The 17,195-nt window shown below is 38.9% G+C and overlaps 1 protein-coding gene across 12 annotated transcripts in view; it reads left to right on the top strand.

The window, feature by feature from the left end:
• The window catches only part of TENM4 (teneurin transmembrane protein 4), a 1,208,276-nt gene that overhangs the window by 998,898 nt on the left and 192,183 nt on the right, over positions 1 to 17,195 (top strand). For 10 of the 12 annotated variants that reach the window (XM_066175594.1, XM_066175595.1, XM_066175593.1 and 7 more), the window contains 2 exons: positions 977 to 1,075; positions 3,132 to 3,367. In XM_066175594.1, coding sequence (XP_066031691.1) covers positions 977 to 1,075; positions 3,132 to 3,367 — 335 coding nt within the window. The remainder of the gene's footprint in view (positions 1 to 976; positions 1,076 to 3,131; positions 3,368 to 17,195) is intronic. The other 2 variants (XM_066175604.1, XM_066175600.1) reach the window with 1 other exon arrangement.

Below are 17,195 nucleotides of genomic sequence, written 5' to 3'. Positions count from 1 at the left end.
AGAAACAAGCCCAAAGGTGAGAAAGACACAGTTTGTTCCCAGCTGTGCCTCTGAGTTAATTCTTTATGTTCCTGTTATTCTCCTCAAAAAGTACAAAACAGTTTAGCATTTATAAGTCAAAATGTAACTCATAAAAGAACATGCCCAGCACACAAATACTGCAAAATGCTGCTGCTGTGTGGAGGGTCAGTCCCAAACATTTGCATGTGCAGCCCCTAAGTCTCTCGCTTATTGCCTGTATTACCCAGATTATAGCCAATACTCTGGTGTTGGAATGTGGGTTACAGCTTAAACTGTTTCTAGCTTCTATCTACTCATCACCAAGAGACTTGCATTTGGAATATTCATGTTGAGCAAAATTTACATTTTGAAAATTTATGTTTTACTCTACACAGTGAGCTATTATTCCACTAAGAAAAATAAATTATTCAAATTGGAAACTAAAAAGTTCTCAAATCCAAACCTGAAACTAAAGTAAAGGATTTTAAGTAAAGGCAGATTTTTGCTGGAAATCCATAAGAAAGTTAGATGCAAGAGTGCTACCAAGGTACTGGCCAGAGTGGGATATAGATACTGTGCTAGGCCTTTTTGGAGCTACAGTAACATAGATGCAGGAGTATAACCAGATTACAGCTGGGCTGGATTGGAATCTGGTCCTTTGGATCCAGGAGTTCAGAAGGTTCCATGTGCCACTGGCAATAAATAATGTGCAATGAACAAAGACATCAACTTTTTTGATACATGCACATGGGCGTGTGTGCTTATATGTGTGTATATGCATATATATAGTGTATATATAAAGAAGTGAACATTTTTAAAAGCTATATATGTATATGTGTAGCATCTTATACATATAAATATATGGTCCATCATTCTAATTCCATGCACAACTGCACTATGACCACTGTGGTTTATAAGATCACACTTCATATATGCATGACTCACTGGCTTCATTCATGTTTCCATATGTATGTAGAAACATAGCAAAGCAGACATTCCTAGAGACATTGCAGGACAACCTCATTGAGATGGACATTCTCACCTCTTCCCGACATGACGGTGCTTACAATGATGGGTATGTGACACTTACGTGGTCTTCCTGTTTACTGTACAGTCATTATGATCCTTGCATGAAAGCATCTGGTCATATCAGTGATGTTTAAGGGCAACAACATTGCTGACCTCTTCCACTATGGCTTTAAAAACTGAATTTCTGGGGCTTGGAGCATTATGTCCTGTACATGTTAATGGCAAACTCATTAATATGCTAGTGAGCCACCGCATTCCATTTGTTTTTTATGCCCTTATTGTTTTGAAAGTCATTGCATTTGTAGAAAGTATCTACAGCAATTTCCACTCCCACATTAACTAAAATTAATTTAGTTTTCATAAAAATCTGAAACCTTTATTGTGCTGACAGCCTGATACTTCTTTGTTAAATTGATGTCTTTCACATATTTTATCTGACAAGTGTCTCCTAGTGGTGTATGTAAGCCAAGCCTTGGAGTTTGACTTAAGCACCCATACTGGCATCTTTACACAAATTTTGATCACTCAAATTTTAAGTTAAAATGGACTTTTAATTTCATACTTGGTGCCAAAACTGTTGAATCTTGTGTTGGCAGCTCATAATTTGGTAGCCATCATTCACACAAGAGCTTGTTGATGAACTTGAACACTGCAGGTGCCTCTTTGCTCAGAACAGATACATGTCTATCTAAATAAGTACTTTTGAAAAAACAGGATAGTATCTGACTTATTGAATTTTTTTTAATGTGGAGCATTAGTAGAAATAAAGGATCTTTCTCTAATGCTCAGCAGTCATGCTTAGAGTACCAATAGAACCATGGCTGTCGTATTACAGACACCTGTTTTGGATAATTATGTGTTACATTATACTGCATGAATTGGTGGCTTTTCTGCACTGTGATGTCTCCACATGTGACTTTCCCCCTGTGACTGCACAAGTAACTTCATGGGGAAAATAGGGTCACCTCTTGATCTGGTATTAGCCACTGGCTTGACTGATTCCCATTAATCCATGCTGATTGCATTTACTCTGGCTGCAAATATGGCCCAATAAGCCATGGCAGAATGTGCAAAGGGTGCTGAGGTTGTTTCTCAGTCCTCACCAATCTGCCTTTTTGTTTTACGGAAGCATGGTGGTAGACTAGTCCACTTCATTTCCCAGGTTTCATTCCCAGAATTTGAATGCCTTTTACAGCATGATGTCCCACTGAAATCAGGTTTTTCATTTAGTATTCCCATGGACAGAAGTTCCATTGGGACATTTCATTTCAGAAACTCATGGGCTTCAGTGTGGTTTTTTTCATGCTGATGTCCATGAGTCTCATTAGAGGTGCTCATGGGCTGTGTTTGTCATAATGGGCAAAATACGGTGCCTCCCAATGTGTCACTGGACAGGAAATGCTGTTGCCTTTGACAGTAATTCACACTTTTTTAAAGGTAGGCTTCAATCCAAGGTATTCTGGACTGCTTTGTGGAAGCAGGTGCCTCTCCCCACTGGCAGTACACAGGACTTTGATGCTTTTAGCCACGCCATTGTCTGACACTTAAATTTGCTGGATGGGGACAGTGTGAATATTCCCCTCTGTGACAATTTGGATGCTATGGAATGGCTTAAGCTCTTTTTCCCCATCTCCATTCACCAATGCCACACAAAAAATCGCTCTCATGCAGTGATCAATAAATTGATAAAAGCCCTCCCTTCTTTAATCTGACCTCCGCTCCTCTTCAGCCTCCATAGGGTATTTATGTGGGAGTGCGAGCAGGCTCCCAGTTCTGCCCGTGCCACCAGTCTGTCGTAGCTGTGCTTGGGGTTTTCATCTCACTCTAACGCCAGCTCTTCCACAGAGGGGCTCCTGCCCTTGAAGAGTTCTCTGTGGCATTGTTGGCACTGTGATTTTTTTGTTTGGTTTTGTTTTCTTTTACTCTGTGTGACTTGCCTTTGATTTTTATTCTTCTCTTTTGTGCATGCCCTCCATGTCCGTAGCCAGCATTGTGTGGAGCTGCTTTCCTCGTCCTGACAGCAGTCACCATTCTCCCACCCCACACCTCCCTCAGCATCAATTTGTGTGAGGAGTCACTTGCTGTTGGTCTTTCTTCCTCAGGCACTTCCTGTTCAAACCTGGAGGCACTTCTCCCCTTTTTTGTACAACGTCGCCGGGATATCCCCTGACGTCCAGCACTGTGTACTCACCTCCCCCTAGGCCCCTTCCCAGAAGTACCTTTTCTAGGCCTGCCTTTAACCTGAAGAAACCCTATAAGTACTGTAACTGGAAATGTGCTGCCCTGAGTGCCATTGTCATCTCAGTCACGCTGGTGATCCTGTTGGCCTATTTCATAGGTAAGCTTGTTGCTGTTTGTTTTTCTTATTTTTATTTCATTTCTCTACAAACTCCCCCCCCCACCCGTACTGCTAATGTTTGGGAAACAGAGGGTCAAGACTGTGGTACAAAGTGATGGGGAAATAAGGCATCTGTTGACTTGTTTGTGTTGCAGTGTTGTGCTAGGGAGCTGAACACCTGTCATAAAGCCAGACGGGCTTAGTAAAACATGAGTCATATGAGGGAGTTGTTCTCCCTTCAATATCATGGACTGTTTACATTCTGCAGAGGAGAGTATACCTGAAGTGAGGAAAAGCACCTAGGTTTTCTCTAAGCATCCCATTAAAACAGCTGATGAAGTCCATGTCCCAATCTCAGTCACATCCAGGTCTGTCAGTGTTGACTTTGATGGAACAGGGTTTGAACCAGGATCCTGATGCACAGAAATGTGATTTAATTCTATCATTTGGTGACACACCCATTTCAGTGACATTTAACTAATGATATTGGAGTTCACAGGGTGACCAGGAGGATGGAGAAGGACTAGACTGAGCTTGTGGTTCAGCAGAGCCTTTTTAGAATAGGTGGTGCTGGTGAAATTTGCATCTTGGATAGAACAGCACTGGATTTTTCTTGAACTGTGCATGATCTGAATTTCTTTGGTTTATAAGGCTTGTCAATGTTCTTAGTGTATGTTGCAAAAGTAATTGAACTGCTAGAAGTGAAAATTGTGTTTTTAAGCCTGTCAAGTTGGAATGTTACCATTACTTTTTCTTCAGTTCTGTTTGATATGTGTGTTATAAATGTCTTTAAAAAGTCCATTCCTAGACTTCTGTTAAACTGTTCATGGTGTAAACTCCAGTTGTCAGACACTTTTAGATGTGATCATGGGAAAAAAAGCCCATTTCTCAAGGCACGAAGGAGTCATTTTGATTTTGCTGTGACTTCCTGTACACTAATGATCTGTAAAAGGTTGTGGTTAGAATTACAAATCTTAGTCTGGATCGAAAGATTTTACTTTCATTTTACATGAATATAATTAGCACTACCACAAAGGATTGCTTTTACTGTGTTCCTTTCATATATACTTCTTTAATGACTGATACTTTTCCGCTTCTGCCTTGCATCATACTCTGGACACTTTTACGTCTCCTGTAAGAGGAACAGGAATGATTAATTAACCAACATTAAATCAGCAGCAGTTTGATGAAATAAGCAGTCAGTTTTCATCATTTGCTATGTACATTTGGAATCACCTTTCTCATTTGTCTGGTATTCTCCTTATGTCCTGAACATGGTTCCTTTAGACATTATCTCAGTGTGTCAGAGGAGGATCATTTCAGCTCAGCATAGCAGTGCCAGTTCATTCTGGAGGAGGAAGTGTGCACTGGTTGATAGATGGAGAGGATTTTGGTTTGCCACTCTCCAGCTCAGAGCCCTGTCTCAAAGCTCACAAAAGATCACACTCCTGCTTAAAACCACAGCTAATGTTATTATAAGGAAGGTCCATTGAGTGCCCTCCCATCCTTCTTATCCTCTCCATTCAGGTGAATTCACTGGCATTTGCCAGACACCACAGATGGCTGGCAAGGTGCCAGAAATGCTGAGCAGGTTGAACCTCTGTAATTATGGGTCATAATTACTAATTTCTAAAGGAACTTTCAATTATTAAAAATCAAATCCAATGGTTCAGTTCAGCATAAACATATTTAGCAAAGATTGTCTCTACCAGACCCAGTGTTCTAATCAACGAAAAAAAAGGCAGATATTTAATTAGATTTTGACGAAAAATTGTGTTTAATTTCAAGTATAATCAATTATTAATTACTGTAATGAGTGACTCTGGCGGGGTTTACTAATTAACTCATTTAAAAATTATGAATAACCTTTTCGTTTGTAATTATTTTTTACATCCTGTCAAGTTGCAGATGAGAATTGTATCACCTAACCCAAAAGAAAAGAAATGAATGAGGGAGTCAAAATGTTTGTACTTTCACTAAGTTAAACTGAGACGTTTTGCATTTTGATATGAACTATGCAATTCTTAACAGGAACTTGTTTATTATTCTAGGTAACCTGGTCTGTTTGCAAACAAAGTACTGTTTTTTCTCCAATTTTGGGTTCCCCCCCCCCCATATTTGCATAGTTGCATTTTCTTACAGATATCTTTTCTCATGTAAGCAGTACTTTTCCCTTTTCAGTGCCATGGGGACAATCTGAGTGGTAAAGTGTAACTTAGTCAAGAGTATAAGGTCGAATCTTGTATAACAGTCTATGGGTATTGGGAACTTGACTGCTTTCCATCTGCTCTTGTTATTTAAAACAACCATGGAAGTTATCTTTTAATGACCATTTTCATCATCCAGTGCAAACTGAGGTCTCTGGAAAGGTTCCCATTTAAGTGAATGGACTTTAGGTTGGGTCCCATATCAGCAGTTTAGCATTTAATCTGTTTTTTGTACCGTGGTTGGATAATGGAAATACTTCAGAGTGGTATCTAGGCCTTCAGGATGTTCCTCACAGCATCAGGCATGTCACAATCCTCTGTTTAAATATTAGAAACTGCCCACTGCAGGCCTTACCTGTCTGTGGAAGTGTGGAGCTAAAGACATACAGAAGAGGCTCTGCTATGGGCAGTATTTTCTCTACAACAGACACTCAGACACAACTGTGGTGGATGCCCATCTGCTGCAGGCAGAGCTGCATGGAAACAGCAGGGCACTGGTCATTTATGAAGTTTTTTGCTGAAGCCAGTTCCTTTTTGAATTTGACCTGGACAACTTGCTAAATCATTTGTTTGAGGCTAAAAGGCAGTTTCTATTATTTTATGTAAGTCTTTATGGCATTTAGCAGTCTGAGGTTCATTTATCTTGCTGGGCTGTTTCAAAATGAGGAGAGGAGACATAAATAGATGTACATGGCAGCTGAACAGCTGCTGTCATGTGTCAACACTGTGATCAAGGTGAAGGGTTTACAGGGCTGAGTCACTGGTCTGGAGAGATAATGACAAACAAAATATAATAGGGTGTATAAACACCAGAAGCTGGTTTTCATTTGAATTAACCAGCTTTTCATTGACTTGTTGCCCCTCAGTGTTTTGCACACACAGCTTATACAAATCCCATGAGCTCCACAGAAACTTGTCTCGGGGGATGAGAGCACCAAGGAGAAAAGCAAGCACACATCAGGGCTGCAACATTAGTGATGGAACCATTGAAATCAAAGGCCTCTTTGAGCAGCTCAGAACTGCCCTGCAAATTTTCTATTCCAAGAGTTCCTAAAGAGACATGACTTTAAAATTAAATTCCCTGTTTTAGGAATGTCTATTCAATAGCCAGCTAGACAAGAAAAATTTTTATGGCTTTTGCTGGGATTTGATGGAGTCTGTATAGCATTGAGTTCTGCCTTGGAGGGCTAATTTCTAGCAATATTCTAATGGCAGAGAGAATCCCATGAGGTGTGTTGCTATGCTAATACTTTGGCAGCAGTTCCTGTACCTTGTAGATGCCAGACCTGCTAGCAGAGCATTGTAAAGAGTCTCTGACACTGCTGTACTGCTTGGGAGGAAGTTTAGAAACAGAAAATACCTGTTTGATTGTCCAGATCTCCATGCCCAGCAGCTGTTTGGCTAGGTCTGTGGAACAGTTTCTGAATTAATTAGTGATGGAGAATAGTTTCTGCCTGTTTAAACAGAAGTTATTATCCTCTGCCTGATGTAGATTCCAGACTAGATGGAAGTACAATTTGATGTTGTTAGGCACTTGCAATTTTCCTATATTTAAGCATGTTCTGCGGTTGCATTGCATGAACAGCAAGAAAGATGGGCATTTGATTTAGATTAAAGCTAGGGTTGGAAAATATATTATGAAGCCAAAACAGTCATTCCTTTTTATTGGAGTCAGAGCTCTCTACTTTTCAGCTCTGTGTTCATTTGAACTCTGTACAGATGCAGCTTCACTTGAAGAACAGTGTTGCTTGCTGCAGGCAAAATGCTTTGACAGTAAAAGTGTGCTAGGACTATGATGTGTTTTATAAAGTGTCTTTCTTTTTATTGTCTAGAAATCACCCCAAAATCTAACTTTAGCTCAGTTTGTCCATGGTTCTTAGATGCTATGGAGCAAACCCAAATTAAAGCAGCTCTCCAAAGCTCTTAGAAATCTAATTAGTTAGCAATGGATGTATGGTGTACAAATTACCATGGTGTTTACATGATAAGAGATCAATAGGAAAGTTGCTAATGCTTGATTATTAAACTTGATCCATATCTATTAATCCTACATTTATACCTTGATATTAAGGTTTTTATTCACGTTAAAATATAAAACAATTTATTATCCTGCCAACAGGCTACTTTCACTTTCTGCTTTAGTATTTCTTTTCTGATCCCAGATTAAGTTTTATTTTGCTACTGTTGACATTTGTTCTTTTGATTTACAAGGATTGTAAATCAAAATCTTTGAATGTTTTCTATTTCCATCTTGTCTTTGATAAAAGGCGGACATGGGAGCTAAACAATCTGTTCTAGCAAAGCCTTTATGTTATGAAGTCAATCTGTTACCTCAAATAGAGCTTTGAGGTCCTTTCTTGGTTCTTTCACGTCTTCATAAAATTACTGTGGTCTGTTCATTCAGTAACTGCAAACTCATTTATTTAATTTTACCCTTAATAAATAAAAATATCAGATCCAGTCTAAAAGGTGCTTTAGTATTACCAGTGATAAATTTTGTGTATTATAAATGTTTGCGAAACAACATTCCAGGACACTGGTTGAGAGGCGACCATCATCACGAGCCAGCAGTACCATTTTTTCCAGTAGAGTTGAACTTGAATATGTGGGGTTTTGTTTTTTTCTATTAAAGCTGGGTCATACTGTACCAAATGCAGACAAATATTGGTGGGGCAAGAGGGTTAGTGCCACTCCCTCACTAAGCAGGACAGTTTAGATGGCATCTACCTCTTCCTTTCATACCCCTGACCTTTAGGAAACACGGGCATTACTCTTCTCGTGCACGTGCTCCTCTTAAACTGCAGCAACTCCATTTCCCTCAGCACTGGTTCAGATGCAGTCAGAGTCAGTGGCATTGGGCCCAGTGTCTGCAACAGAAGCTGGAAAAATCTGCATATATTTTTATAAATTCCTGGTTCTGGAAATTGACCCGACTGAAAGTAAAATATAAATCATGATGGATGTTAACCCTTCCATCCAGTTTTAGATGATCTTTTTTGTTGTTGCGCCCAAAATTTTGCCCCTGTAAATTTTCTCAGAAAGGCCAAGGCATAAAAATAGTCTCAACCTCATAGAGTAACGCCATCAACTTGAGCTTCTGTCTGACTACTCAGAAATGCATGGAGTTGCAGAAATTTTTTGCATTTTTTGCATTCTGTAGCAGAGAGATGGGAAAGTCACAGGTCTCTGTGTTCACCTCAGTCACACGTCACTATGTTAGAGAACCAGCAAGGGCAGCTGCTGTGTGTAAAGTTTACAAGAGGCTGGTGAGTAGCAGTGAGCTCAGGAAAGCTGCCTCAGGGAATCTGGCAAAATAAACATTCCCTGGCTAGATCCACAATGAAATAGTGACTCCAGTGCTTCAGCTCCTCCACCTCCTTGCTGGCATTGCCCCACCTCCCTCTTGACATGAATGCGCACATGGAGAGTAATTATCAGAGAAATGAGAAAGGCACAAAATCAATGGCCTTAAACTGAAAGACAGTAGATTTAGAGAGATACTAGAAAGAAATTTTTCACTGTGAGAGTGGTGAGACACTGGCATGGGTTGCCAGAGATATGGCAGTCCCATCCCTGGAAGAGGTCAAGGCCAGGTTGGATGGGGCTTTGAGCAACCTGGTCTAGTAGAAGGTGTCCCTCACGGTGGCAGGGTGGTTGGAACTAGATGGCCTTCTTTTTTTTAGGGTCCCTTCCAACCCAAAGCATTCTAGGATTCTGTGTAAATTAACACCACAATGGATTGCATTCAGTCTTACATTTCTGCCTGTTTTGTTGTCTTTTGCTGCAGCTTTAAGTGCATTGTGGTATGAATTGTAGCATAGATCTTTTATGTTCTATCACCTGCAAAGTCAGCAAGAGCTCTTTGTATTATTAGGTGATTGTGTGCATATTTTTTTTTTCACCTTGGATTTTCTAGTGCATGTTTGGATAGCAGCTACTCTTAGCTTTATAATTTAGAGCAAAGGAAATACGAGTGATTTATCCACTATTGTGCTTTAAAATAAAGGTGATAAAGGTACAAGATGCCACTTTAAAGTTATTCTTGTGACAATCAATTAATTCAGATGGGTGTTAAAAACCTTGCCATAGAAACTCCATTAAAGAACATTCACTGTTTCAATTTAATTAAGATCTGTAACCTGACACTGAAGGTGTAGTGATTAGAGAAATACACCATGATGGATATGCTTTTGAAAGAATCACAGAATCACTTAGGGTGGAAAAGACCTCTAAGATCATCATGTCCAGCCTTTGATAGAACATGACAATGTCAAATAAAACACAGCATAAAGTGCCATGTCAAGTTGTTTTTTGAGCACCTCTAGGCATGTTGACTCCACCAGTTCACTGGGCAGTCCATTCCAAAGCTTAACAACCCTTTTCATGAAGAAAATCTTCTGTTGTCTAATCTGAACCTCCTCTGGCACAGCTTGAGACTGTGTCCTCTTGTCCTGTCACTTGTTGCCTGGGTGAAGAAGCTGACCACCACCTGGCTACAAGCTCCTTTCAGGTGGCTGTAAAGAGCAATAAGATCCCCATCTGAATCTCCTTCTTTAGGACAAATACCCTCAGCTCCCTCAGCCCCTCTTAATAGGACTTATTCTCTAGACCCTTCACCACCTCCGTTTCCCTTTCTGGACTCAAAGGAGAGATAGTGCTGCAAGAAAATACCACTGGAAAAGTAGAGCTAAAGATATTGCAAACCTGCTAATTTCGCCAGACTTGCCCCATCTGTGGAAACTGGGAAGTACTAATATGTAGGTATTCCATGTGATGACAATATGTTCTGAACTTGGGGGCAAAATTTCTGCTTTGCAAAGTGGTTAGTACTTCTTCAGAGTCCACAATGATATACTGTAGAGTTTGCAGTATACTGGTCAAGTTTACATCTTTTCTCAGCTAATTCAGTGTTTATTGGAGGCAGGAGGAAGGCTAAGGTTTCCCATCATTTTCATTTAAAATTCTTTTCTCAATTTTCAATTTGTTAAAATCCATAAACTATCACACTGTGCAGCCTGATCTCTTTGCACATTGAAGCCCAGCAAACTCCAGCTACTTATTCTACTTATTCTACTTATTATTTTGCATAGGTCACATACCTTCTTCAGCTGACTTTTTCCCAACTTAGATGTGTAAGCATCTCATTAGATCTTTCTGGGCTATAAAAGTTACATAAGGATATTGTTGTACAGCATCTTCTTGTGCTTACTCCTTAAGTCATTTGCTCTCTCTGCTTTCCAGTTGCCAATGTCCCATCTCATGGACACAGTTTGCAGTCCATTATTCAAAGTGTATAGGCTGACTATTGACACTTTTTGTTTGAATCATTCAAATTTAGTTACTGCCCTGCTCTTCTGTTTTTCTGTTCTGCCCTCATCATTGCATTTCTCACTTGAAGTATTTGAGTCATCTACATGTTTAGTGATCCGTGATTTTATATTTACTTACATAATACTGATGCAAATGTTGAACAATTTCAGACCAACTATCAGTTGTTGAACTCCACAAAAAGTTGTAACATGTGATGGTTATTCACCAGCAATGATAATTTTAATGTCTTTCAGTTATTTTTAAAGTATATGTATATATGTCTTTGTACCCTTGAAAAATGCTTGTTTGTTTAATCACCTCAAATTAAATCAAATGTCTTACTAAACTGTAATCTTGTCAAAGAATGAGTAAGTGTTTCTTAAGATCTGTTTTTCAGAAAAGCAATATGGTTGGCCTGAGATGCCATACATGCACTTTCTTTATTCTCTAGCACTGCAGTTCTATGTTTTCTGTTATTTTGTCTGTAATAGATATCAGACTACCCAAACCAAGTGACTTGCATCCTGTCATTTTCCCTTCTTAAATATTTGTAGACCATTAATCCTGTTCTAATTTCTTGGAAGCTGATTCAGTGAGTCAGATTCTTCCTTCTTCTTTACTGGGTACGAGTTAAATGAGCCTACAGATTTAAAAATGTTTGGTTTTAAATAGATGTAGTTCAGTATAATTCCTGGTTATTAATGGACTGGAAAAAAAACTTATTTCCTGGGAAATGATTGCATTATTGTAATTATTTTCAAAAACGAGAACAAAAATTCTTACTGAACACTTTAGTCTGTACTACAACATTATTAGCAATTTTTCTATAACCATCAATATTGCTGCTTATTTTGCTAGGTTTCAGTACACTTAAAAAAGAAGTTCTGTTGTTATGTGGGTTTTTTTCAAGACATGTATTTTTTTCTTGATGTCCTCAGCTTCTTTTCTCCTCTCTCCATGGCTTTGGATTTATATAGATTACTCTCTGTTTCCCTATTGTTCTGGCTTTTATATATTTCTTTTTTTATTTCTGCCTATTGTTTTATTTTGACACTGATTGAAGAGGTCCTTTTGTCAAAGTCTGATCCTCTTTCATCATTGTGAGATCATTGGAAGAATGACTTCCATTCAGAAGTAGACCACCAATATAACTGATTATTTAACCAGTTGAAAGCAGGTTGCGGCTGTGTATCCAGAGGGTTCCATCTGAGCTGGGAGTCTGCAGCAGTGTGCCATGAAACCACACATTAGTTGGCCCTTTAGATGTCTGATCCTTCTGTAAAATTAAGAATCTTTAATACAAGGAGAGATTAATGTAATTCCATCTGGTTTTATTAAATGGTAAGATATGAGCTCTCAACCCATAAGCTTTTATCACTTGCTTTTAGTGAGGTTTTATAGTTTCTGTAAGCCCACAGAAAAGAAAATAACAGCAGGCTGACTCCAGAAGTGCTGGCCTTGTCTTTATGACGGTAGCACAGATGTGCTGCTATAATCTTTATTTCATCACTTAGGTTGACCTTTGCACACAGATGCTGAAAAAGAATCAGTTTTACAGATCTTAATATGTCTCATGGAAGGAGTTCTACTTGAGTCCATGTTTTTATTTCATACTAATTAGTGTGAAATAATGTAATTTAATTGCAGTTAAGTGGACACAGAAAGAATTGTTTCCTGTAATGGGCTTTTTTTCGATGTTTTTAAATACCAAACATTTTTTGGGTAACTTGTCATAGAGTAATATCAATTAGGAATGTCACTGGCAGTGAAAAATACTCCCCAGTTATAGTTTAGTATTTCTCTCCCATCCTTTTCTAGCATAAATTAAAAAATTACTTCAAAACCTGCTTTGCTGCCAGGTCATACATTTCTACTGAATCTGTACAGCAATGCATTCTCTGGGGTTTTTACCTGTAGTTAAAGTTGAGCTATGTAGCAAATAGACATCTTTATTGGGTGAGGCGGCGTTGTTAAGTATACTGCCCAGGTAACATCCTAGATGATCTGTAAAATAATGAACAGAAAGTCCAATCTGGTCTTTTCCTCTTTGTCAAGATTTCAAATCGCTGTTCATAATGAAACTTACAAGCTCCAAAAGGACCATTTACATACTTCCCTTTGAGACAGTAGGATATGGTGCTCTATAGATAGAGGTTGCTGAATCTTCGTGTTTCAGTGCTAACCTATAAACTCTCCCATCATCTCCAGCTTTTCCTATCTTCCTCTCTATTTGATTTTATCATACCTTAACTTCCAAGCCTGTTCCTATTGCACTCAGAAGCTCTTGCCTAGATGGATGATGAGAACAGGACATGTTGGCTGTTTTCAAATACGGTAGCATGTGACACAGCAGCAGCATCTCACCTTGCTTGCCCAGTACAACTGCTGCATCACTTCATCATGTAAAGAGACTCTTTAGAAAGCAAAGCAGAACCAGACAGTTGTCAGAGATGATGGCTATGCTTACCATAAGTATTTCAAAAGAAAATCTAATTGGAGTATCAATGAAACAGAAACCCTTTTAATTATGGCAGAAATTACAATGAAATAAAGCATCAAAAGAGTTTCCTGAGACTTTTGGTTAACAAAATTAAATCCTTCAATCTAACCATAATGATACTCCAAACAGCATTAATCTTGGTGGTCAGTAACTATTTATTTTAGTATACCTTCCTCAGTCAGACTGTATCATGGGCTACTCCAGGTTGTGGAACATATGTGTGGGACTGTTCTAGGTACCCAGCTGGTCCAGAAGGGATACATTTCTCTACTGCTAGACTCTTAAGGGTATTCAGACCCAAACTATCTACTAAGAATGATCTCTGGTCATTGCTAGCTGAAGAGTGCTCAGGAATTTGGAAGGTATTGACGGGCCAGAACCAGTACTACAGTAGTGTTCCTTCAAACAAATAGATGTTATGGACTATCAAGTTACACTGCTAAGTACTGTTTAATTCACTACTATCAACTTAGTCTTTGGGGATGCAGGGGCAAAGCAGTGTGCTGTGTCCCTGAGCAAGCACTTTGATACATTTGTATTTAAAGATGAACCAAAATTATCATGGTGTGAGTTATCACATGGGAACGTTTGGGCCTCTCGCCACAAGAAAGACATTGAGGTGCTGGATGGAGCATGTCCGGAGATGGGCAACAGAGGTGGAGAAAGGCTGGAGCACAAGTCTTATGAGAAACAGCTGGCGAAGTTGGGGGTGTTCAGCCTGGAGAAAAGGAGGCTCAGAGGCACTTTATTTATATCTCTCTACAACTCCCTGAAAGGAGATTGTAGCCAGGTGGGGGTCAGCCTCTTCACCCAGGCAGCCAGTGACAGGACCAGAGGAAATTTCCAGAAGTTACAGCAGGGGAGGTTTAGACTGGATATTATGAAAAGGTTTCTTCATTGAAAGGGTTGTCAAGCAGGCTACCCATGGTGGAATCACCGTGCTCAGAAGTGTTCAAAAGGCACATGGATGTGGCAGATAGAGACGTGGTTTAGTGGTGAACATGTCTGTGCTGGGTTAGTGGTTGGACTTGATGATCTTGGAGGTCTTTTCCAACTTTAATGATCAACCAGCTGATGTGGTCACTCATTTAGGCAAAATTCTGCTAATGTATCTACTGTTGTCTTCTATTTATATTGCAGAAGTATTGAGGTAATGGAGCATTGTGACTCCTCTTTTTTTTTTTTTATTAGGGAGAACAAGCAATGGTGTGTACTTTATCACATCTCTGATCCACCCTGAGCTGGCTACCACAGAACTAGAAAATCTGAGTTCACACATGCTCAGCAGGGACCTAGTTAGAATGCAGTAGCAGAATTGTCTGTGCCGAGTGTATTCCTTCCCTTTCCAACCCCCTCCTACTGCTACCAAGCAGACTGCACATATGGCATCCCTAGAAAGCAATTGAACGTGCTACAATGCTGAAGTTGCCAGGGTTGAGTGGTAATTTCTGTGCAATTGTTCTGCTCAGCATTGGGCCAGTGGAAAAAAATAGCCTGTGATGAGGGAATTAAAGGCTATTACAGAGTACACATGCATACAGGGGCTGATGTAAAATCACAAAAGCAATCTTAATTCTGTTCTTTGCTCATTTTTGAGTGCTTAACTTAGCAAACTTCAATTTTTTTAGCAAATGCTTTTTTTAGGTAAAATTAAATATAAAGATGGCTGTGGGTCTTTCTAGAACATTGTGGGTTGCACTTGCTAGCACTTGCTGTCTTCTATGTGCTGGATTTAGTTCTAAGTCCAAGGGAACAAATCATCAGGTTGAGTTAACTTTTGTTATTGAGAGAGCTTTTCACACTGATCTGAACCATTCATTTAGATTTATAGCACCTGAAAGTATTGTGCTGGATTTTGCTCATGGTCTCTGGACAGAACAAAAATTATTGTGTTGTTAATTGTGCTGTGTCACCCACTTTATCAGCTTTCTCAGACTGTGAATTTGTATCCATTTGCCAAGCTTTTGTACAGGAAAAAAAGGGATTATTTTTTCCCCTCTCCAAATTGGAACAGTGTTTGTTTTTCTAGTATCTGTAAAGAAAAACTAGAAAATAAATTACAACATTCTTAGTCTGCTTTAAACAGACCTGTGTTTTTGTCATCCAAAAGCAGCTAAAACAACAAAATGCTTCTGAACACATGTACAGTTAAAATTTGTTCGTATCTCTTCCGGCAGGCTCAAGGCTGATAGGATTCTGCTTTAGAGCTCGGTTTTGACAATGCTGATGAGCACTCTGGCCCAGATCTACAAAATGTGTAAATTTGTTCTGAACTTGAAACACCTCCATCATCCTCTTGAAGTCACTAGATTTACTTAGGCTAAGTAAAGCTCAAGTTAAACCTGTGCTTTGGACATCAAGGGATCCTGAGATTGTAATTTTGTTAATTTTTCTTATATCAACTAGCACAGCCCAACTGAGTCTCCGGTGCTTTTAAAATGTGCATAGTGACTAATAACAATAATGCAGCTTTCAGCTGATTCTAGGATTAAAACACAAGCAGTGGTCTCAAAGACATTTACTTATCTTAGTATAATAAAATCATGTTCGTGTTCAGGACAGATGAGCAGGCAGCCATCTGAGAGATCAGCTCACACATCAAATTCTACAGCAATATTTAGATCTTCTAGCTTAAACTGGAATATTTGATTTAAACTCAGATCCCACCTCTGTTGTGCTGGGGTTTCAGAATAAGAGAGATATTTTGTGACTTCTGCACAGAAGACTGTGTTTTTTTAGACTTTAGGCAACTTACTGTATTATTTTTGGAAGGCAGGTATTCTGAAACTTCTCTATTTAAGATAACAAGGAAGGAAGCATGTGAGAGCTTGTGGATTTGCCTGTGTAAATTCCACCATTTTTAATTAGTGCCTCACAGTTTATATGTGTGTAATGAAAGGGCATTTGTAAAATTATACTGTCCATAACAGGCTAGCCCAGAATTTTAGTAAATGCAAAGCAGGATAAGAGGCCCTCTGGTAGAACTGCCTGTCCTCATTTCTCTAATTGAAGTGAGTATCCCAATGGGAAAACTATTATTTCTAATATTATATACACAAATTAAAACTCTATTTAGAGGTATAGTGGGACCATCTTATAATTGACTTTGATCTTGAAGAAATATCTCAGTAATATTTATTTTAGTATGGTCTCTGCCAGAAAGGATATATAGAAGTCAAAATATTATTTTACTGAGAAAGGCCTGAGCATGTGTAACACCAAATTTACCAGAGCTTTGAGGGCTGAAATAAGTTTCTTTGTTGTAGTAGGCTGCCTAATAGCAACCAAATGCTGATGAGGTCCATCTTTCCAGTCCCTATTCTATTTGAAATTGGTGTAAATGGTAATGAAAATTACCAAAGGTATTTAAGCAGTCTGCTCCTCAGATAAGCCATGACACTTTTATGTCTATTTTTTTTTTCTATAGGTTAACACTTTAAAAAAATCCTCCTTTAAAAAAGACATTGAAATATTTAAATTTACCTATTTAAAACTGCATTTTCTCTTTCCTGTAAGAAATTACAAGCTACTGTAGCAGTGGAGGGGCCAGTGACCATCTATTAATGATTTGAATGGACAGGCAATCATTCAAAAGACTTTGATCCTCAGGGGCAATTCGGATGACATTGAATAGGAAGTGCTGACTCTTTGCATTGAACAAACATTGAGTTTAACTGCTTCATTTTATAACATGCCTTTCTAGTCATTTCCTTGAAGGTTTCAAAGAAATGTGGTGCTTCAGCTGGAAGCCTTTCTTCTTCCTTATTAAGAACAATTGGGAACTAAATTAAAATACAAAGTCTTCTCCTAA

The sequence above is a fragment of the Chamaea fasciata genome, unplaced genomic scaffold (assembly GCF_029207755.1).
Source record: "Chamaea fasciata isolate MVZ Bird 193981 ecotype frontalis unplaced genomic scaffold, bChaFas1.0.hap1 SCAF_2, whole genome shotgun sequence".
NCBI lineage: Eukaryota > Metazoa > Chordata > Aves > Passeriformes > Sylviidae > Chamaea > Chamaea fasciata.
Note: the sequence above shows the minus strand (reverse complement) of the source record. Positions and strands in the feature narration are given on the sequence as shown.